This window comes from Sinocyclocheilus rhinocerous, unplaced genomic scaffold (assembly GCF_001515625.1).
Source record: "Sinocyclocheilus rhinocerous isolate Xijiao unplaced genomic scaffold, SAMN03320098_v1.1 scaffold2715, whole genome shotgun sequence".
NCBI classification, from domain to species: Eukaryota; Metazoa; Chordata; class Actinopteri; order Cypriniformes; family Cyprinidae; genus Sinocyclocheilus; species Sinocyclocheilus rhinocerous.
Genome location: NW_015667273.1, coordinates 471,663 through 494,065, shown reverse-complemented (window position 1 = coordinate 494,065; position 22,403 = coordinate 471,663). Strand labels below are relative to the sequence as shown.

General features: G+C 35.1%; 1 protein-coding gene across 2 annotated transcripts in view; it reads right to left on the bottom strand.

Moving 5' to 3' along the window:
- Positions 1–2,703: 2,703 nt before the first annotated feature.
- Positions 2,704–22,403, bottom strand: part of LOC107733549 (protein bicaudal C homolog 1-B-like) — a 36,838-nt gene continuing 17,138 nt past the window's right edge. Inside the window, exons 3-21 of one of the 2 annotated variants that reach the window (XM_016545216.1) lie at positions 20,242–20,311; positions 16,431–16,510; positions 14,743–14,901; positions 13,672–13,725; positions 12,626–12,811; positions 10,810–11,061; positions 9,545–9,676; positions 9,268–9,469; positions 7,726–7,950; positions 7,489–7,649; positions 7,148–7,271; positions 5,503–5,656; positions 5,264–5,369; positions 5,121–5,160; positions 4,848–5,002; positions 4,561–4,735; positions 4,304–4,464; positions 3,786–3,885; positions 2,704–3,333 (exon numbers count right to left, since the gene is read on the bottom strand). In XM_016545216.1, the coding sequence (XP_016400702.1) occupies positions 3,203–3,333; positions 3,786–3,885; positions 4,304–4,464; positions 4,561–4,735; positions 4,848–5,002; positions 5,121–5,160; positions 5,264–5,369; positions 5,503–5,656; positions 7,148–7,271; positions 7,489–7,649; positions 7,726–7,950; positions 9,268–9,469; positions 9,545–9,676; positions 10,810–11,061; positions 12,626–12,811; positions 13,672–13,725; positions 14,743–14,901; positions 16,431–16,510; positions 20,242–20,311 (2,667 nt within the window). In that variant the 3' untranslated portion in view covers positions 2,704–3,202. The remainder of the gene's footprint in view (positions 3,334–3,785; positions 3,886–4,303; positions 4,465–4,560; positions 4,736–4,847; positions 5,003–5,120; positions 5,161–5,263; positions 5,370–5,502; positions 5,657–7,147; positions 7,272–7,488; positions 7,650–7,725; positions 7,951–9,267; positions 9,470–9,544; positions 9,677–10,809; positions 11,062–12,625; positions 12,812–13,671; positions 13,726–14,742; positions 14,902–16,430; positions 16,511–20,241; positions 20,312–22,403) is intronic. The other variant, XM_016545217.1, reaches the window with a different exon arrangement.

The window sequence follows — 22,403 nt, the reverse complement described above, 5'->3', positions numbered from 1 at the left end:
TTAATAGATAGGCTATGCATGTTTCCCAGTATTAGTTCTGTGGGCTAGAAATTAGCTCTTTCTTATTTCTTATTTAATGATTTGTAAAAAAAATAGCTGGAAGCAGATGACACCAGAAGCCGGGAAAAATGGTGGATACAAAATAAAATTGAAGCAAACACTGAACCATCTTGTGCGGTTAACACCACTTGACCTATCAAATTCTTTCCAATTGTATGCTTTTCTTGTTAAATGATGATATATAAATAAGATTTAGATACAAATAAAAAGTTTAAGATTCATTAACATTTTTTTCCCACAAGGCTTTTTAGCAAATTTGCATTTCTTATTGATGTACAATTAAATAATCTAGCTAGAAATAAAGCAAATGGCACCCCCTACTGTGTACAAATCCAAATAGAAGGTACCACACACACATAACAGATATTACAGTCATTTAATATGATTGCCAAAATGCAGTCACATTTGCTACCAGAATTTTTCTGTTTTAACATTAAAAGGCTCTTAAGTATTTCTCTTCTTGGGTACAAACGATTCAAACTCAAACTACACCAACACAATATAGAACGCATCATTTTTCCTTCATGCATCAGATCTTCCAGTTTCAATAGGTAAGGGTCGTTTATGTCTCATGGCAATAAATTAGCTAGTTAAAAAATAGTACAGCCTAGCAGTTCAAAGCTTTGTTACTTGTTAATTACTCACTTTTATTTTTGCATTGCACTCTTTTTCTCATCATGCTGACAGCTTCACCCTCCCTGGTCTCTCTCACACACACACACACACACATACACACTCAGTTCCTGCGGTTTCCCTATTTAGACGCAGATGTACATTGAAATGCAAAACACACCATAAAATCACACATAATTACCCATGTCTTTGCTATTATATTCATAAGAGAAGTGCCTGTCTGTGTCCTTTGAGATGTGTGAAGCGGATAGTGATTTTTCGGTTTCACAGTGCCACTATAGATTGCTATTATCATCAACCCTAAATGTGCTCTTACGGTCTTAACTTGGCCAGTTAGTCTCATTTTATCTGCATTCATCAGACAACAACCACACATTTATACCTTTTCACTCCCTCTCTTTGATTTGATTGTGTACCTAAAGAAATTATAGCTTATGTTGAACTACTATGGATTTATAATACATAATAAAAAACTAATTTGATTTGGCTTGCAAACATTTTTATTTTCTAGAACAAAACCACAAATCAGTGGCAAACATTTCAAATATTTTTGTTCTTTCCCTTTTACTTTAAATCCCTTTTTTGTTACATTCAGAGAGGAATACTCTGGCAACACTCAAAATCACAGGCAGCAAATGGCTTCTGTCCATTTTAAGAGACACTGATTTGGATTTACAGAACATTCTTACAAGACAAAAACATGAACATTGTTCCCTTTGTCAAAGATTTAAATGTGATACAAATGCCAGTGTCACATCCAAAACAAAAACAGTTCTCCCATAATGCTCCACTCCAGGAGGAAGCACAATTAGAATGGCCGAACAACACAGTTGTTCCCTCAGAAAAGACAAAAAAAAAAAAATGAATGACACTCTTCAAACAGTGAAGTTATTTCAGGTGAAGAGAGGAAATAAGTGAATGAACACACATGATTTGACAGATGCAAAGAAAACAATATGAATCTTGATCACAAACACAGCTCAGTAACCATATACACTGGTTCCACAGCTATGAGGAATTTTATCTCCATACTATGCATCTCTGAAAAGTCCATATTTTGCACGTGAATCTTATGAGATTTTCACTTTGGACCTACAATCACGCAATTAATAATATCACTGAGCAATAATACAAGAGTACCACAAGCATTCTGTGCAATATTTCAGAAACTGTCATTATTTTCCTTCCCTTAAAAAAAAAACTAACAAACAAAAAAGGAGATTAGCATGGTTTCTTATGTATTTACCAATAGATGGTTTCAAAAAGCTCTTTCAATGCATTATACATTCTTCTTAGTATAGGCTGTACCGTGAATATACTACAAATCGAACATAAATGTAAACAAATTAAAGACCAGGTAACACTGATTTACTGTGAATGCTTCTATTGATATACACGGTCAGGTTGAAAAAGAAGAACAACAAATAAAACTTTACAGAATGATTAAAAAAAGTAATTGCTGGTCAAAAACAAGTATTTGAAAAATCAGAAATTTATCAACAGTAGCCCTTGAGTTTAATTTATGGCTGAGCTATGAGAAAAGGATAAGTACAAACATACATACTTATGCACACAAACCTGAAAAACACCTGCCAGATACATAACGTTTGCACGTACGAAGGAAACATATCCCATTATACTGTAAATGCCAACATCAAACTTTCAACAAACACTCCACTTAGACTAGAAAAGTACCTAATGCATCTTAAATCTGATGTCTGTGCTACACGTAAAATGTAAATACTGATTAAACAGATTTTGCTAAACAAATCAGTGGAATTTTATGGATATTTCCAACCCTATTCCTTCAGAAAAGACTTCATTTACACCAAAAATGACTGACATCTGTTTGAGATGACTATTACACGTTCTGACAAATCAGACCACAGATTAAACAATAAAAACAAAAAAGAACCAAAACAATAAAAAAGTAAACTGATAATGCCTTTTAAAAGATTAACATAAAATATGAGAACATAATGAAACTATAAAATAAAATAGATTTAAAATACGACAATACCACAATGACCAATGAGTAATTAAACTGAACATGAGCATCAGCTTGTTGTGATTACCAAGCAGATGACCTTTGTGTGTGATCTGGAAATACCTGCTAAATAAGTGCACGTGTTTGGCTCTGACACTGGACAGTCCGATGTTACAAAAGACAGACACTGCATACAACCTACCGGCAAAAACAGCAGAGTTTACAGATTAAAGTGCTAGACACCAATACTGAAGCGCTCTTGCTAACAGTACGGTTAGTTTTTAACTCTGTGCTTTGCCTGTTCACCCAGAGTAAATGCAAGACAACATTAATGGCACATTCGCTTAACAATAATGAATAAATTCCCTTCCATATATTTTAGGCACAAAAAGCAAACTTAATAACATCTCCCCACATTTTTTTTTAGATGTGAGAGAATCTGCATCACTTTATGCCTTTCTGTATCAATCAGTCCAGTCCAGTATGAAGTGGTTTGTGGTCCACATTCCCACAGGTAAGAGATCACCAGCGACCACTGATGCTCGCCATGTCCGAGTGGAACTGGCGCGACAGACGACCGCTGGCCCCGCCTTCTAGGAAGGAGGAGCAAATGTTGGGCGTCTCAAAGAGCTTCCTCCTGCTCTTATTCAGCTCTGAGGAGACATTCAAATATCATCAGTAATCCGTTAAGTAAACACATGAGCTTTGTTCCTAAACCTAATGAGCTGCAGCTCTCCCTACATATAGGCAGCTGTATTCTAAGGCAGCATCCTAACTAAAGTGGAAATTTATAAGTTACTTATTTGAAACACTCTACATAGGTAGATACTCTTTTAACAGTCACCAACACACATCACACACAAGTAAATGATGACAGCATTTTTAAGCGATGTCTAGGTAGGCTGCTCACTATGTTCGGAGTAAAGATACTATATAGTATTCCAATTTTATATAGACTGCGAATCTATGAAAGGTCATCTTGGAAGAAATTGCTTACTTTACAAAGCAGTGACATCCCATCCTATTCTTTCCACATCCTTTATTTTGGTTTATCTTTTTTTTCCTGTTGATCTGTAGCTTAGATATAAACACAAAGCTTACTGACCTGAGATGGCCAGTAACATTTTCCGGCGAGCACCAAATGTTGTGATTCCCAGTTCCCTTAGGTCTGGATCCGTTAGTGTGACAAATGTTTGCAGATCAATCTATTAGACCATAACACAGACATACTCATATACATTAACATTTACAAAACCTACAAATAAATCCACTAATCCACATTTTTCCAATTACAGTGCTTGCAAGGTGAACTAGCAAAGCGTCTTAATTTATTTCCTTACTTATAGATTTGAAATGTTTATGCAATTAAAAAAATTACTCAAAATAATCAAGGCATGTTTTCCACACTGCTTGTACTAAATGAACACAAGAAAGAATAATATTTAATCATTTTATTTTAATGCACCAATATGACACTATGTAAATATCAATATCTGCCTAAATATATATTTTACCAACACATTTTAATATAAAAAATGAACACTTCGTTAACATTTTTTGAGTGATGATTGCAGACGCATCCAAATCTAAATTCATTCCTCAAACAATGAATTAATGAATTACCTCCTGCTGCTGGAAGATGTCTGTGTATTTGCCGAGACCGAGTTTGCTGAACAGCTCAGGGAGATCTGTTCCTTTGAAAGATGAACTGAGAGAGCAGCCATTGCTGCCAGACATAGAGATACTGTCCATATAATTACTGCTGCTGAGATACTGCTCACCTACTGACCCAAACACACAAATAAAGTTTAAGACACAACTAATCAGTAGGCAGTAAATTTATTGCTTTGTGTTTCGAAGTGCAAAATCTTTAGTCTTACAAGATTTGTTCTTGATTCTCTTTGGGCTGCTGACAGCAGGGGAAAATTCAGAATTTCCTGGCAGTCCGTTTCCATTGATGTTAACGTTCCCATTCAAATCCCCCCAATTACCGGATTTGGTGTCATTACCCAAACCTTCATGACTCCCAGAGTGTGAGACAGAGAGATGAGAGTCCTGAAACCATATACACAAAAAGCAACTTTGAAACCCTGCTTTTTCTAATCATTTTTGAAGAGAACAGCTTCATATAAACAACTAGATTTATGCTGCACCGGTGAGTTTGTACCTCATAAGTAGTGCTTATGCTGGGTTTATACGGCACATGGTGTGCCCTGCGCAGCTCTTTTATGCTCTCCGCTGGCATTGATTTAGAGAAACCCAACCCGCTCCAGGTATTTGTGGGGGTTCGAATCTCCGTCTCAACTGGCTTCTTCAGCATGGCTATACAAAAACAACACAATTGTTTAACCACAACCTAACTAGTGATCTTATATTCAGATGTTATTTTATGTCTATTTCACATTAGGATGTTAAATTAAGAGATCAAGTCTATGCTCACCTTTAGTGGCCAGTAGCTTCTTTTTCTCATAGTCAAAAGCCTGAAAAACATTGATAAACAATGACAGTGTGAATATGTGTGAAAATGTTTTAGTTTGTGTACACTTGTATGTGAGTGCAACGTGTGTGCATGTGTATATAAACCTGCATATGTGGTGCAAGTCGTCTTTCTGCAGCTCTCTCGCTTCCTGGTGCTCTTTTGTCAGCCACTGGATTCTCACTATCAGAATCGGCCAACACGCACTCAACACTGCACACACACACACACACACACACACACAAAGAACATTTAAGGAGCATGTTACAGCTGCAGTATAACCATAAATAAAAAAACATAACTGAATTGCCATGATGATGTAAGGTCATTTTATGATTAAACATACTGAAGAAGTGAGTTCTTGGTTCTCTGCAGAAGTTCCACCGTTTGTCGTTTTCCTGATGACACAGTGCAAGAGGCCAGCATCTGCTTCAGTTCACTCCCATTGGCTGAGTGAGACGGGCTTCTGGGCATGCCCACTTCAACAAATGTATCTGAGCCTGATACACAGATAAATAGTGGAATAACAGTATAATGCATTAATACTGTGCACAGTGAATTAGGGTTGCAGAAAATGTCATTACATGCCGACTGTACTGGGCCAACTATAAAGTTTGATAGAAGAGGGATAATGGTATGGGGCTGTTTCTCAGGGGTTGGGCTAGGCCCCCTACTTTTGAGGGGACATGTTAATGCTTCAGAACATTTCAAAAAACATTTTGGACAATGCTATGCTTCCAAATTTGTGGGAACAGTTTAGGGAAGGCCATGACTGTGCATAACTGTGCCCTAAATTATTGGATGAGTCTTGTGTGAAATAAATTGACTGGGCCGCACAGAGCCCTGACCTCAACCCCTTCAAACACCTGGAACGGAGATTGAGAGCCAGGACGTCTTGTGCCTGACCTCACAAATGCTCTACTGGATGAATAGGCAAACATTTCCACAGAAACACTATAAAATCTTGTGGAAAGCCTTCCCAGAAAAGTGGAAGCTGTTATATTAAGGCCCTATGATTTCTGCGATGCGGAAAACACGGACGGAATCACGGAATCCAGTTATAAAATCAGAATTTTACTGTATAACGCGGAATGTCACGGATTTTGCTAAATTTTAGATGAATAAATCAAAAGTAGGTCAGTACACATAAATCAAAATATGGACTAGTGTTGGTGAATATTAAGCCGTAGAGTACTATTTAAATATGAATGCTGCATGTTCTGCGTGTCTCTGTGTGAATGAATGGTGCAGACGTTTTGTTTACTACACACATACTGAAGGGTGCATGACGCTTGCAGTGTTTTCAGCCGCCTCTCTGCCGCCTCAGTATATGAGTTCATGAACACATAAACATAATCTCTAGAACTGCTCTGAGAGTCACTTCATGAGCATTTCACCGTTTCTTTTGAGAAAAACTATCATATCATATAAACCGAGAAACTTACAGGTCTTCATAACAACCCGTCAAAATAAAAGCTTGGTTTAACTTGAAGAAACTGTGACATAACTATATTACTTAAAGTAATGACAGTACTAATACTATACTATAATTATTATTTTTTTTATTATTTATTTTATTTTAAAAGAATATTTACCAGAAAAATTATTTACCAGAATTTATTTAAAATGTAAATGCACAACACAATATTTCTGAAAACAAAGAAAGAATAAATAAATAATTATTTTAAATTTAAATATAAAATCAATTATTTAGATATGCTTTTGATTATTAAAAAATTTTATGAAACCATTCAAATGGAATCCAGAAAATTAATCGAAAACACAGAATAAAAGAAAAATTAAAACGGAAAAAATAGAACTTGGAAAAAATAAAACGGAATTTGGGAAAAAAATTATATTTTTTCATAGGGCCCTACTCCATTATTAATATCTATGTATTTAGAATGTGATGTCATTAAAGTATCTATTGGTGCAATGTCAGGTGCGCCAATACTTTTGTCCATATCATGTATAAAAAGTTTGTTTTATACCTTCATCTGCAGATTTATTGGAAATAGATTCTGATTGGGAGTGTCCAATGACTTCCTGGGATGTGTCACAGTGGGCGGAGTTCAGCGATACAGAGGAGATTCGACTGTACATAGAACTGGCGAGCTGCAACATCCAGCAGAAACACACGCGGGAAGAATAATTTGTTTAAAATAAAACAGATGCACTCATTTTGGCATCGCCTTATCAATAAAGGACACATATGACACTGCCTTGATTTTGGCCATAAAAACTTATCTTAAAAGGCAGCATATTTTAATCTATAATGCCTAAAAAATTTTGCCTACGTATGCAGTTTAGTAACTTTGATGAAGTTTCTCACATGTCCGTTGAGATGTTCTGCACTGGCTGGTTTGTGTATTGGTGCGAGTCCAGGTGGAGGGGGCGGTGTGTGAGTGTGTGCTTGACTCTGGACCCCAGAGAGCAGAAGACCACCGAGAGTCGACTGAGACACTGACTGCAGCATCAAGTCTGTGGAGAACCCTGAGCCAGGGACAGAGTGAGAGGGTTATGTAACACACACATATAAAATATGTGGCTGAAAAGAGCACACACTCACCTGCTGTGTTAGCTGTTGAACTGAGCGCACTGGCCCAAAGTGAAGCTGTGTGACCAGTAGCATGTGAATGTGTGTGAGCAGGTGTATGTGAGGGTGTATGAATGTGCTGTGAGTTGTTCACTGCTCCGTTCTGAATGTTTAACACAGAGCCGTGCCCATTAAGAACACAGTTTGGGTTCGGGGAACCATTAGGAATGGGGCTGACAGACGACCTTAGAAGACCAGCTGATAAAAGAGAGAAAAAATAAAGAGTGCAACGTAAATACCAAAAACATTTTTGTCCATAATGTGTTTACAGTTCAGTTATTATGAATTTATTTTGCTCCGATGTAACTTTCAAATCAGAGACAGCACAAGAAATGTCGAGAGCCAACAATTAGCATACCAGTTAGACCCAGTGTTATTTTAGTATCATTGACTTACTTTTTGTTAATATTTTTTTTTAGTAATTAATGGTTAAGTAATTTTGTTGTGTTTTTGTCATTTTTATATGCATATATATGTTTTAGCTTATTTACTTTTATTTTAAACCTAAACTAAACAAAAATGATAAATGTTACATTTTCAAAAAGGTTTTATTTTATTTTTATTTTATTATTTTATTTTATTTCAGTTAATGTTTATTTCCAGTAACAAAAAATGCTCTTTAGGTTTTATTTAATGATAATAAGCCTCATTGGACCTGATTGAAACATTTTTTGTAACATGATTTCACTAAATACCATTGTTACCTGACTTTATTATTGCTTTGATATGTTACATGCTGCTAAGCTAATAATTTGATACTCTTAATTGTATATTACACAAATGTTGGATGAAACAAACTATATATATATTATATATATATACATATATACACACACACACACATACACACACACACACAGGTTGATTTAAAAGAATAACAATTATGCAACTTATTTTTAATATTTTTAATTTTTACTTATTTTTAATTTTTATCTTATCCATAAAGGCTGTGATGCAGGCGTGATTAGGCTAAAAATAGATTTATTACAAGGAAACATAATTTAACCTTCAATACCTAAAATTTACCTAGATAAAAAGCTTGCTAGGTTTTGAAACAAAGCTATTTTTACCAGCAAGATTGTTAACTTTTAATCACTATTATGGCATGAATCCTTAATGTAACAGTACTGCAAATATGCACAATTTGTGCATGAGAACAACAAGGCTTGTGTCTTGAGAACAACAGAGGGGACAGTTTTAAGTCACCCTAATAGTGTATGAGTGGATGTGCAACACAGGCAAAGGCAAACACAAATACACACACACACACACACACGCACACACACACAGCTGTAGCTAATTATGGATCTGCTTGGCAGCGTGAGTTGTAATCTACCAACACAGACAGTAGAAATTATAGTGACTGCAGAGCTAAAGCAGGACTGTGTATGTTGTATTGATATAAACAGGCCTTGCTTAGAATACACATTCAAGAAATTACTTTTAGATCATAAATGTACCTTACAGAAGCCATAAAATATATCTAAAAAATATCTAAATATACAACTACATTACCCAGAGTGCTTAGCCTCAGTCCAGCTGAAGCTAGGGTGTCCAGTCCAATGGAGCCAATCAGGGGAGGGGAGGCAGGAGCATGTCCGTTAACAGCCACATGTTTGATGGGAGGAGGCACACAGCTGGACTCCAGTCCCAGCAGGATCTGGCGTACCTCATACATACTCCCAGCATTCCTTTCCACGCTCTTCACTATCACAGACTGAGAAAGAGACATATTGTCAGTGACCGAGGCTAAATGTACCACATATACACAAAAGAGCTGGGTATTTATTACCTTGCTGGGCTGTTTTGGTTTGGGTTTAATACTGATGAAGACGTCCAGCTGCTCCATAAGTGTAGTGATGACCTGAGATGCCACCTCCATCTCCTCCTTAATGTCAAACAGCAACACCAATGGCAGACAGCCCTAAAATATTCAGACACACATATACAATTAATCCCCAAAACACATCTTTGTATGTTATAAACCTAAAACCAGCCTAATTACACCAAGTTTCCTTAAAGGTATGTTCCAGATTCAGTAGCTTATTTTTTAAATGTAATATTATTTATAATTATTAGATTTTAATACACCATAATTATTAATGACTATTATAAATATTATGTATAATATTTTTATTTATATTAATATTACTTATAATATTAAATGACACACACACACACACACACACACACATATATATATATATATATATATATAATTTTTATATTAAATTAATTCAATTTTGTTATTTTGCTTTTCCAATAAAGGGAACGAGGGAATTATTTTTTGTCTTCAATTGCTGTTGACTGAGCGTAACTTTTGAAATCAGAATATTCCTTTAAATCATTTTTATGAATTTAAATAAAGCTGCAGTAAAATAAAAAAATATATATTAGATTTTTAAAAAAAGAAGCTTAAATGGAAATGAGAAATTTGACCTGGCAACTAAATGAAATAACATTAAGCTCAAATACTAAAATTACTCAAACAGAAAAATAAATAAAAATAAAAATCTTAAAGTTAAAAAATAGAGTTAAAAATAAAACTTATATTAAAAATATTTAACTGATATTCAGTTTAAATAAAAAACTGAATATAATATTATACAATAGTATATAAATAATACTAAAATAAAATGCTGATTAGTCTGCTAGTCCTAGAAGCAATTCACCGACTAATTGATTTTGAAAATATGTAATTTTGCACGTCTATTATGAGACCTCTAAGGTTAGATTATAGTCTGCAGTGGCAGCGTGGCTAAATCTACATTTCCTGTTTTGAAAAAACAAGAGCAGAGGAGTAGAATAAGTTTGGCATGTGTCTTGAAATCCCTCTGGTCGGGCACGTTGCTAAAGCCTCAAGGTCTTCAGCCAGCCCAGCATGAGTCTCATCATCTGACAGTACTTACAGAGACTCTCATCCAAACATCGCTCTCAATTTCATCTCTTTCAACATAACGTGTTCTGTTTCACAGATTGGCCACAAATATGGAGAGAGATAGTAAATTAAAGAGCATAAGCCTGAATAGAAAAAATACAGACAAACTGTTGCCATACCATTAGCTGCTGTCTAGCCGCACATACAGCATCAATGCTGCCCTGTATGTAGACGGCTGAGCGGCTAGTGTGTGTGTTGTGCTCGGGGAAGTGTATGTGGGCTCCAGTGCGCTGGGAGATGTTCTTGACGTTGGCTCCGTTGCGGCCCAGAAGGAAGTTGTGGTGCTGGGGTGCGATGTCCAGTTGTGTGCTGACCAGCACTGAGCTGGCCAAAGACCCAGCGAGGTGCTCCAATAACAAAGCTGTACCGCGCTGAAACACACACAAATAAGTTAGCACACACTTGATATAGATCTGCATTTGCACAAACACATACACTGGGATGCCAACATGTGAGCTTACACATACACACACTAATAAAACCATCACCCATCTCCTGTTACGTCTTCCATTATGTGGTGGAGGCTGCTGTTTTTGGTTTAATTTCTGGCAGCTCTATACGAAAACTAAATCTCTCCATTTCATGAAATGACCTAGTTTCAGTTCTTCTGCTACTCAGGAGCTCCACTCATTTCATATCTGCTAATGAATGCAACTTCAGTAGGAGGTTTTGATCGTTTTGGGGTCAAATACATGCACTTTGGAGATTGGAGATTGGAAAAAACTCAGATTTTACCATTTTATTTTGAAGATATCATATTAAAATGTCTTGGAAACTTTTTACCAAGCATTTATAATTTATTTTTTCACTTGAAATGGTTTTCACACTACCGTTTGCAAAGTTTGGTGTCAGTAAGATTTTTTTTTTAAAGAAATGTTATACATTCTTGCTGACTAAAAGTGACAGCAAAGAATTGTCATTAAATTATATACACCACGGGCATAATTATTAGGCATGTTGATATTCTGATGATATTTTTTTCCAAGCACATTTGACCAATTCTAAACCACATCCATCTTAATAACTACTATTAATTTTGTATTTAATCATTTATAAGTAATATGTAATTGTCCATGAATGCAGGAAGTGAAAAACTCCTTATATTAAGGTGTGCAGAATTATTAGGCATGTTTTCTTTTACAGATAAAATTAGTCAAAAAAGAGGTTTAACTCCGACTGAGATGTCAAAAATTATTAAATCCCCATGAGAAATATTCAAAACTAATGCAATACAGAAATTGCAAAGTTAAGACATGACCACTGGACAGCAAAATGCTCACTGGGTCAGCGAGGTCAGAAAAAACAGGTGGAGAAGAAAAGACACACGTTAACTGCAAAAGATTTAAGAATTAATGTGAAGAATTAGGTGTAAAACCATCAGGAACCATTTAGTCTCCAGCGCCACCATTTTCCAGAACTGCAACCTTCCTGGAGTCTCCAGAAATGCAAGGTGTCAGGTTCTCAGAGACTTTGCTTAGGTAAAAAAATCCTATAAAATGACCCTCACTTAATAAAAATAACATGCTAAAGTATTGTGAAATAGATGAAGACTAATTTTTTATAGGCTTTATGGACAGATGAGTTGAGAGTTACTCTTAAAGGACCAGCACCACATCCTCTTGTACCACTGTTTGAAGAATTTATCTTCAAGAATCAGGCAGCAAGTTTTAGGAGCTCATTTTTTGTCAATCCTGCAAGACACACTTTTCAGGATAGGAGATGGAATAAAAATGAGCTATATATGATTATGTAACCACATATAGTTCACTGCTTAAATGATGCAAGCATAATCATGTATAATATTACATTAATACACATGATAATAAAATAGATTAAATAAAATGCTAAAATAATGCTAATAAAAACAACGATCCCCAACAATCCAGCTCTTTCAATAGCAGTATTCATTTATAAGTCTATCACTTCATGCCTCACCTTAACGCCACTGGCATTGTTCTGGTTGCCACGGACGATGGCGGTGTTGCCATAGAGACGGGAGGGAGGTTTGAAGGAGATGGAGACGTTGTAAGTGTGGGAGATATGCTGAACTACAGGAGAGCTACAGTCCACATGCTGCACCAAACCACTGCATTCAAACATCAGCATCAATGGCAACAGCTCCTACAGAGAGGATGGGGAAGAATGATGCTTTTGAGGAAAAACAACACTTGGGTTAAAGACAACACAGAACAAATGATGATGACATTTCAACCACTAGGGTGCAGCACATAAAGCTCCTAATCTATGGTTGGCTCCTTAAAACTGGACCACAAGGGGGCGCTAGTGAAAAATTAGACCGGAAAAACAGTGCATTTTAGGCTTTCTGGGTTAAAGTTATTAATTAAATAGCCTAATATATTTATATAGGTTTGTGAAAATATTTCAGTATTTTCTAAGTGTATCTTTTGCCTTTATATTGTTCAAAAGAAGGTTTAAGGCAAAATTCTCAGTAAAATTACATTCAAATTTAACTGAAAGAGTTTCTCTTCAGGTTTTACATCTAATACTCTGGGTAGAAAAAGTTATGCATATTTACAAGTAAATATTTTACAGATAATATCTTAAATTGTGTAGGATGTAGTACAATCACAAATAAAAGACAATTATTTAATATTGGAGACATTGTTTTTATTATATAATCCTTGCTAAAATGGTCATTTATACCTGAAAATATACAGTGTAGCCAGAGCTGGGTAGCAACTGATTACATGTAATCTGGATTATGTAATCAGAACCCAAAAATTAAGTACTTGTAATTTGATTAAATTACATTTTAAAATACTTGTAATCAGACTACAGTTACTTTTATATTGATTACATGATTACATATTATTCACACAATAGCAATGAATTATTCATCATTTATTGATTCTTCCTAATTCCTCTTTTCCATCTTTTAAATGCTCCTTTCTAAAATAGCCTACCGCTTATCAGAAAAAGAAGAAAGAATGCTTGTAAAGCACAGGTAAACAAATTCTCACCCGTATTTTAACTCTCGCTGCTTCTACGCCAGTCAGCTGCCCTGCTATTGACACCTGAGAGAAAAATATAGAAACAAAGAAATGATTGTACTTCATGATCTTTCTTCATAACATGTGCAGATGTTTATTCCTTTCTCTCATCCTGTAAGAATTTTTGTTAAGCTTAAATAAGACACAGTGTCACGTCCAGAAACCTGATTTATTACCCATCGAAACATTAAATGGGAGTATGTGTGTGGCAGTGCGCCAGTCAAAAAACCTTAATTAAAGTCCAGCTAGTTTTATTTTTTTGTTTCCATCATTTCATCCTGACAAACACACGTTTAATCACGCCCTGCGAGAATTAATCCCGGTTTGGAACCAGGTGATTTGGCCCAGTTCAGAGAGTCCATCTGGTTTGGCTCTGAAGTCGTGTTTGTCCATGCGTGCACTTGTATACGCTACTAACATTCCAAACTGTCTGCACGCCTCGTCAGACCACTCAGCAGTCTATTTAAACCTGAGAGCTGTCCAACAGCCAATCAGATCCATCATACTCCAAACCGTTCTCATCCTCCAGCCAATACAAACTGCTTCATGTCCCTCAGCCAATAAAATGATTCAGCTAGAGTTCAGCCACTCCTGGATAGTTAGCTGGATGGAAGAGATTTGCTGTGCTTTTTGCTAAATTTCCAAAAGAAATTAAACATATTCCCATAGCAAGGATAATTCACACAAAATTACAAATTCTGTCATGCATTCACTCTCATGTCTTTTAAAACCTACATTTCTTTCGTCCATAGAACATAAAAGCCATGACTTTTGCACATTAAAACACCAAAAAGTGCTATAAAATGTTATGACTTGTGCACTATATTCCTTTTACTTTTTTGTGAGGAAATGTAAGTAATTACGATTGGTCACAATACATGCAAGAACCAATGACATTATCAGTTACATCTTCTTACAGGTTTGAAAAACAATAAGCAACAGATAGAATTTTCATTTTAGGGTGAACTTTTACTAAAATAAAAACGAACATCTAGAAAATAGGTATGATAAAATGTTGAAAATGTGTGTGTGTGTCTGTACCTGGTTGCTCTTCTCCCCCTGGCTGTGCCTATTGGAGTCAGGAAAGTGTATGTGACAGCCCGTCTCTTCCATCACTCGTTTGATGTTATTCCCTCCTTTCCCAATAACATGCGAGTGCTCCGTGTGTGAGACGTCCATCTTCAGGGTCACACGATTACTCTATAGGTGTCAAAGGCCACAATTTAGAAAAACAACAGAGCATTCATGGAAATCTATTAGGGCTGAATTAAAATCCTTTAATCCTGTTCCTAACTCTAAGAAGACTGCATTCAGATACACTACCACTTAAAAGTTTGGGGTCAGAAAGATTTTTATAAAAAGAAATGAATACTTCAATTCAGCAAGAGTGCATTTAACTGATCAAAAGAGAAATAGGCTTATATACACTACCAGTCAAAAGTTATTGAACAGTACGATTTAAAAACATTTTTTAAAGAATTTTCTTCTGCTCGCCAAGCCTGCATTTATTTGATCAAAAATACAGCAAAAGCAGTAATATTGTGAAATATTTTTACTATTTAAAATAACTGCTTTCTATTTGAATATATTTTAAAATGTAATTTATTCCTGTGATCAAAGCTAAATTTTCAGCATCATTACTCCAGTCTTCAGTGTCACATGATCTCATGTTCTCATATGCTGATTTACTGTTCAAGAAACAATTGTATTATTATTATTATTATTATTATTATCATCAATATTCAAGCAATTTTTTTTAGGATTCTTTGATGAATAGAAAGATATAAAGATCAGCATTTATCTGAAATAAAAAGCTTTTGTAACATTATACACTATATCATTCAAAAGCTTGGAGTCAGAATTCATTTTTTTTGTTTATTTGGGCGGGGGTGGGGGGATTATAGAAATTAATACTTTTATTTAGCAAGGATGCTTTACATTGATCAAAAGTGATGATAAAGACATTTATAATGTTACAAAATATTTCCATTTCAGATCATTTTCTATTCATCAAGGAAACCTGAAAAAATTTTACTCAGCTGTTTTCAACAAAATAATGAATGTTTTTTGAGCAGCAAATTAGAATGATTTCTGAAGGATCATGTGACTGGAGTAATGATGCTAAAAATACAGCTTTGAAGTCACAGGAATAAATTACATTTTTAAATATTTTCAAATAGAAAACAGTTATTTTAAATAGTAAAAATATTTCAAAATGTTACTGTTTTTGCTGTACTTTGAATCAAATAAATGCAGGCTTGGTGAGCAGAAGAGACTTCTTCAAAAACCTTTGGCTGGTAGTGTATGTCTGTATTTCAAGGACTTAAGATAGAATATCTTCCATGTAAATGTGTATTTTCTATTTCTACAGCCTGGCTAGTTCTGCCTATAGTTAAATCTTATTGGCCAAACATTTCTCTCTACATAACTGTACATTTAACATGACATATATTCTGACTGGCTTTATCACATTTCATAGAATATTTTCTAGACATTTTGCCAGATTTATTCTTAAAACAAGAAATATTTATGCTTAAAACAAGAAAAAAATATTTCTCGGTGGGGTAAGAAAAATAAGCATTCTCTCCCAAATTCTTAAGCAATTCAGCTTTTAAAGATGTTTAGATTTTTTTCTGAAAAATAAAATATACTGGTTTAGATGAGCAGGTTTTTGTAGCTAACCCATACAGACCAGACTTTTCCATGACAGTCATAAGCTTATCAGTTACCTTTGTGTCAAGAACGGACATTATTTTCTCTTTTGCCTCTCGCACATCTTCCCTTTTTCCGCTGACCTTAATATGTGGATCTGTGAGAAGGAGAGGAAGAGAGCAGATGAGTGCAGGATAAGAGAACAAAGTCATACATTAATAAAGATGCTTACATTCAGTTTGAGGAATTAAACTACAACTGCGGTTTTAACACCAGTGGTTTCACTTTTCTCTGTCAGTTTACCACACAGACAACCCTTACATACATCATGAGAAAGATAGTTGCTTTACTGCTACTCTCTAAAAATAGCTTGTGTAGTGTAACGTCTTGGAATTCTGTTTTTCTCTACACATATTCTTTGACTGTCTCACTCTCCCTAAAACACTCCCACGAACTTCAGGATTGGGCCTAGAGGAGCAGGGGGGAAATCAAACAGGAAGGATCACGGTCTTAGACACACACACACACAAAGTACATTGTTATTGGGGGAGGTATTAGAGTAACACCAGTAGGGGTCTCCTTGTCCAGCCCACAACACTATCCTCTTCCTGCCATGTGGTAGTCATCAACTCCAGCATGTGTGTGTGTGGGGTTGCATGTGTGGCCAGCATGTTTATGAATGGAGAATGTCTATGCATGTCTGTGAGGAATGTAACAGTTCATGAGTGCATATATGAGGTTATGATATCAATGCCAATGTCTGTCTTTCATTTGAAGTGCTCAACATATAGATGAGACTGAGTTGGTATATGCATATAAAATACACACACATATAGATATTTGTTCGTTTTTTGCTGATGAAACATCATGAATGTTAGTATCTTGGACATGGCTTCAATCAAGTCATTTATTTCTGTTCTCAACCAAACTGTCCGGCCTTTCTACACTCCAGCTGAGTGACTTTTTTTTTTGTCCGACAGACAGCCTCATTTAAAAGTGCTTTACTGACTCAGGACAGAGTGGAACAGACATCTCTCAGATTGATAACATCTGTTACAGAGGTTGAAAAAAGAAAGAAGGGAAAAAATAGAGAGAAAATGAGAAAAGCATTTGAGACAAGGGAGAGTAAAATATAGTTTAGAATGTGAGTCACAAACACTGACCATTATTTACAACAAGATGAACAGGGGACTTTACAGAAGATACAGAAAGCATGAAAAAAAAACAAAGAAAAGAGAGATCTTAGGCTCATCATCAAGAAGAATATATGAGAGGGAAAAGATTGACTGATTCTGAATAAACTGTGGTAAATGACTGTTGAGATACATGGTACTTTAAGGTCAGAAACAAAAAACAAAAAATTTAAATTCTTTGAATGTAAAACAAATTACCAATAAATTATCTGTATTAACTGATTTTAGCAGGTACAAGGCATGCACTCTGTATTTTTGTTTGTTTGTTGCACTAGACAATATGGCAGCTGGACTTAGCGGCATGAATGTTGCATCAGACAAAAACGAAAAATTGCAGTTACCAATATCATTTCAGAAATGTTGAAAACAAGTCAGCCATGATCAATTTAGATGAGTGATTTGGCTGGGTGACCTGCACCATGTGAACTAAATCAGCATAAGTCTACTGATAGGACTTGTCTTCATCTTATGGGGGTTATGTGATTTTAAGCAGGATTATTATTATGATTAATTTCTTTAGGGGTTTTAAATAGAAAAATGACTGAGTGTAAGGAGATCCGAACCTCCAAAAACACACTCTTTGCGTCTTTCAGTCACGTGGCAATGAGCCACATACACAAAAATATGTGCAAACATTCACAGTCATAAAGATAAGCACAAAAACAGGTTCATGAAATATTAGCCTCAAAAGCACATTCATATGTACATTCATCATCAATTATATGGAAAAGCACAAATTAAGAGCCTGTCATCTTTTGAATGAGACTTATGAGATTTACAGCAATCTGGCCTCTGTCTTTTAAATTCATAAGGAACATTAAAGGTAGCAAAGAACACTAAATTCTTTAGAAACTACTAATCCATCCAGTTTCATGTCACTCTTCACCCACAGTAGATTCAGTTGTGTTTAGTGTTGCCAGATCCTCTTACATTAATCATTTAGGAAAAAGCCTTAAGGTCCTGATTATGTTCTATGGCTTTTGAAAGCCAACATTTTGGTATGAACTATTGCCACAGAAAATTAGAGAACTCACAGAATTGCTCCACCTAATCTCCTCTACAAAATGAGATGCTAATTAACATTACCATTTTATATACACCACCATTTAAAAATTTGGGTCTGAAAATTTAATATATAATAGTTTAATATATTTTCATTTATTTTGATGTCAAAGCTGAATTTTCAGCAGTCATTACTGCAGTTTTCAGTATCACATGATCCTTCAGAAATCATTCTAATATGCTGATTTGATATTCAAGAAACATTTCTTATTATATTAGTGCTGTCAAACGATTAATCGCAATTAATCGCATCCAAAATAAAAGTTTTTGTTTACATATGTGTGCGTATTGTGTATATTTATTATGTATATATAAACACACACACATACATCATATATTTTGAAAATATTTACATGTATATATTTATATTCATATAATTTATATCATATATAAATATATTTAATATATAAATGTAACATATTTTTAAATATATACATGCATGTGTGTGTATTTATATATATACATAATAAATATACACAGTACACACACACATATATTATGTAAACAAAAACTTTTATTTTGGATGCGATTAATCGTTTGACAGCACTAATTTTATTATCAATATTAAAAGCAGTTGTGCTGCTGAATATTTTGGTAGTTGGTAGTTTATCATTCATCAACAATCTTTGATCAGTTCCTAAATGGGAAATCAATGTTGTGTACCTATCAAAAGTCTTAAAGGGGTCATATGATGCGTTGGCCTTCCAAAAGAGGACGATATCCACTTAGTCATGCCTAGAGCCTAGAGCTGATCCGTGCTGGTTGCTGAGGAATAAAAAGACAGTATAAGTCATTATAATCCGTAATTATGTCCCCACTGGATGCAACGAATGCCTCGTTTATAATGGGTTTTCATGTTTTTGAATCGTTGCTCAGGCCGGACAGGGCATCATCACAATATGGTATGGGGCGTAACATTTCCATCACACGCTTGAGGTATTCGGCCAATCATATTGCACTGGAAAGCTGGCCAATCACAGCACACCTCGCTTTTCAGACCGATGAGCTTTGTAAAAATCGAAGTGTTTCAGAAAGGCGGGGCATAGAGGAGAAACAATAATGTACAGTATGTGGAAAATAATGTATTTTTTAACCTTAAACCGCATAAACACATTTCATTACACCAAATACACAAAATAATGTTCTTTTTAGCAACATCATATGACCCCTTTAAAGGAACAGATCACTAAAAAATTTTATTTTGCCATAATTTACTCCCCCTCGTGTCTTTCAAACTTGTATGAAATTCTTTCTTCTGTGGAACATAAAACAAAAATAATTTTTGAAAACGTTTTTGTCCATATTAGGAAAGCCATTGGGGTCCAATATGTATTCACTGTACAAAAAAAAAAACACTGAGGCATTTGTCAATATATCTGTGTTCCACATATGAAAGAAAGTCATACAGGTTTAGGAACAACATGAAGGTGAGTAAATGACAGAATTTTCATCTTTAGGTGAACTACCTTTTTAAAGCTGTGAGACAAAGACAAACTGAGAAAGACAGCAAGATACTAGATACAACTCAATTCTCCATCAGAGGCAGCCGCTTGTGAGCAGATTGTAGGTTTGCATAGTACACTACCACAGTGACTTCTGCCATAACTACTGTCTGTCTGTGTGTTGTGTATACCTTTTTTGGACTTTGCTCCAATCTTCAGTTTGGACGGCCAGGCGATCTGAGTGTTGGTTTCATCCATGACCTTAAACACAAAAACCACTGGCATAAGTGGATGCAAATGCATGTTAATCTAAGTATGAATTCAAAAACACATAACCCTGCTACACTAATATTAGCAAATCCATGGATTTGGTCGATTTGGTTCTCAAAACACAAACACACAAGAACTCACATTTCACTTATGCTAAAATATTCTCACTGACAGAAATGTTCAGGCTGTTTCAATAGAGGTCTTACAATCATCTCTCTGGCTAAACCATGCCCCACTTTCTCGTTCTCACACACATATACACACAGCTGGCTCAAAAACCCGTGAAACATGTAACAGCCAGTTGGCAGAGAGTCTTTGACAGGCCTAGTATGCTAACCAGTAGCATATGTGTAGGAAAAGAGGGAGAAAACAAGAATGGTAATGTGTTTTGTGTGCATATAATATACACAAAAGAGAAACTTATGGTAATTTGCAGCTACATGAATACACAGGTTCATTGTTTATTAAAACTCTGCCGTGATTTTGCCTGGAGCTCAATCCTCCTCTGGAAAAAGGCAGAGCGCTTCACTATTTTTAGTGGTTTTGTCTTTCATGTAAATTCTTTTTTTTTTTTTGAGCAAACCACAACTTTGGCAACACACTCCTTTGTCTCTATAGAAAACAGATTTCTGTCCCCGTTTTGTGGCACACTTTCTATCTTCCTGCCTATAAAAACCTCTTGGCTTTCATGGTCAGCGAGGCTTTACTGTACAGCAATTCTCATGAGAAGTTTTGGCAACAAACCCAATTTCTTTCAGGAAAAAAATATCTGAGCATGAAACTGCAGCAAATAAACAAAAAAAAACTCCAGTGTAGTTTTCCCATATGACCTTTAGGATAATTTCAGCCTCTGGGCTAATACTAACTAGATTCATTTATTTTAATTAAATATGACACAGATTTGCACCTGCTCGTCTCTGACAGATTGACTGAATATAACAAGTAGTCATTTAGTGTCATCTCTTCAGAGAAGCTTGGATAGGATAAGCAGCAGTGAGCGATCATGACAGTTATGGTCATGCAGTGTAAATACTTCAGTATTTCACTTATTGCTTGTTTACAGCCCAGGCTGCACGTGCTTGTTCATAAACTGGAAACATTCAGTCCCGCATGCTCTGCTAAATTTTACGGCCCATACTGTTCCAGGTTTCATTAATCTTGGATCTGTGGTTCAACAGCAGGCTTCAGTTTTTATTTTGTTTTCACACCCTAAAGGACAAAAAACCTGAGAACTTTTTTCTTTACTTAAGGGAACACGTTTATTAATCTCCCCAGATCTTCTCAAGTCTGTAAATCATACGCACAGCTGTGACACATCCTGTTATTTAGATTTGTGAAATTACGGCTTGAAAACAGCAAAGTTTAGCAAGGTTACAATAAAACAACAATCTACACACCCTTTCTACAGTGAGCCTGAATCAAGTTTCCTTCCATGTTATAACAAGCAAAACATCACAAACAACTTTCCCAAAATGCACATCAGCCAAAATTCATGCTTCATTCTCAACCATTCTGCATATGTGACAAAAAAACTACATTTTATGTTTACTGAACTTTGTTTCATGTGTTAAGTATTGAAAACATAAGTATTTGAATTTTTTGCATGTACTGTACAATTCTGCTGATTTGAATGCCACCAATGTCACAATACAAGCAAAATTGCATAAACAAAAACAAATGTAAGTATTGTTATATAAATATTATTAATATTATTGTTAATATTATTATTGTTGTAATTTTGTATTTATTTTTAATGCAGTTATTATAATATATATATATATACTGTATATATACACACACATATATATACAGGTGCATCTCAAAAAATTAGAATACCATGAAAAAATCTTTTTTTGTAACTCATTTCAAAAAGTGAAACTTTCATATATTCTAGATTCATTACATGTAAAGTAAAACATTTCAAAAGTTTTTTGTATTAATTTTGATGATTAGAGCTTACAACTCATGAAAGTTAAAAATCTAGTATCTCAAAATATTTTTCATTTCATTTCAATAAAGGGTTTCATTAAATAACCATCCCTACAGTATAAATTCCGGGTATCGCTTGTTCTTTGAAACCACG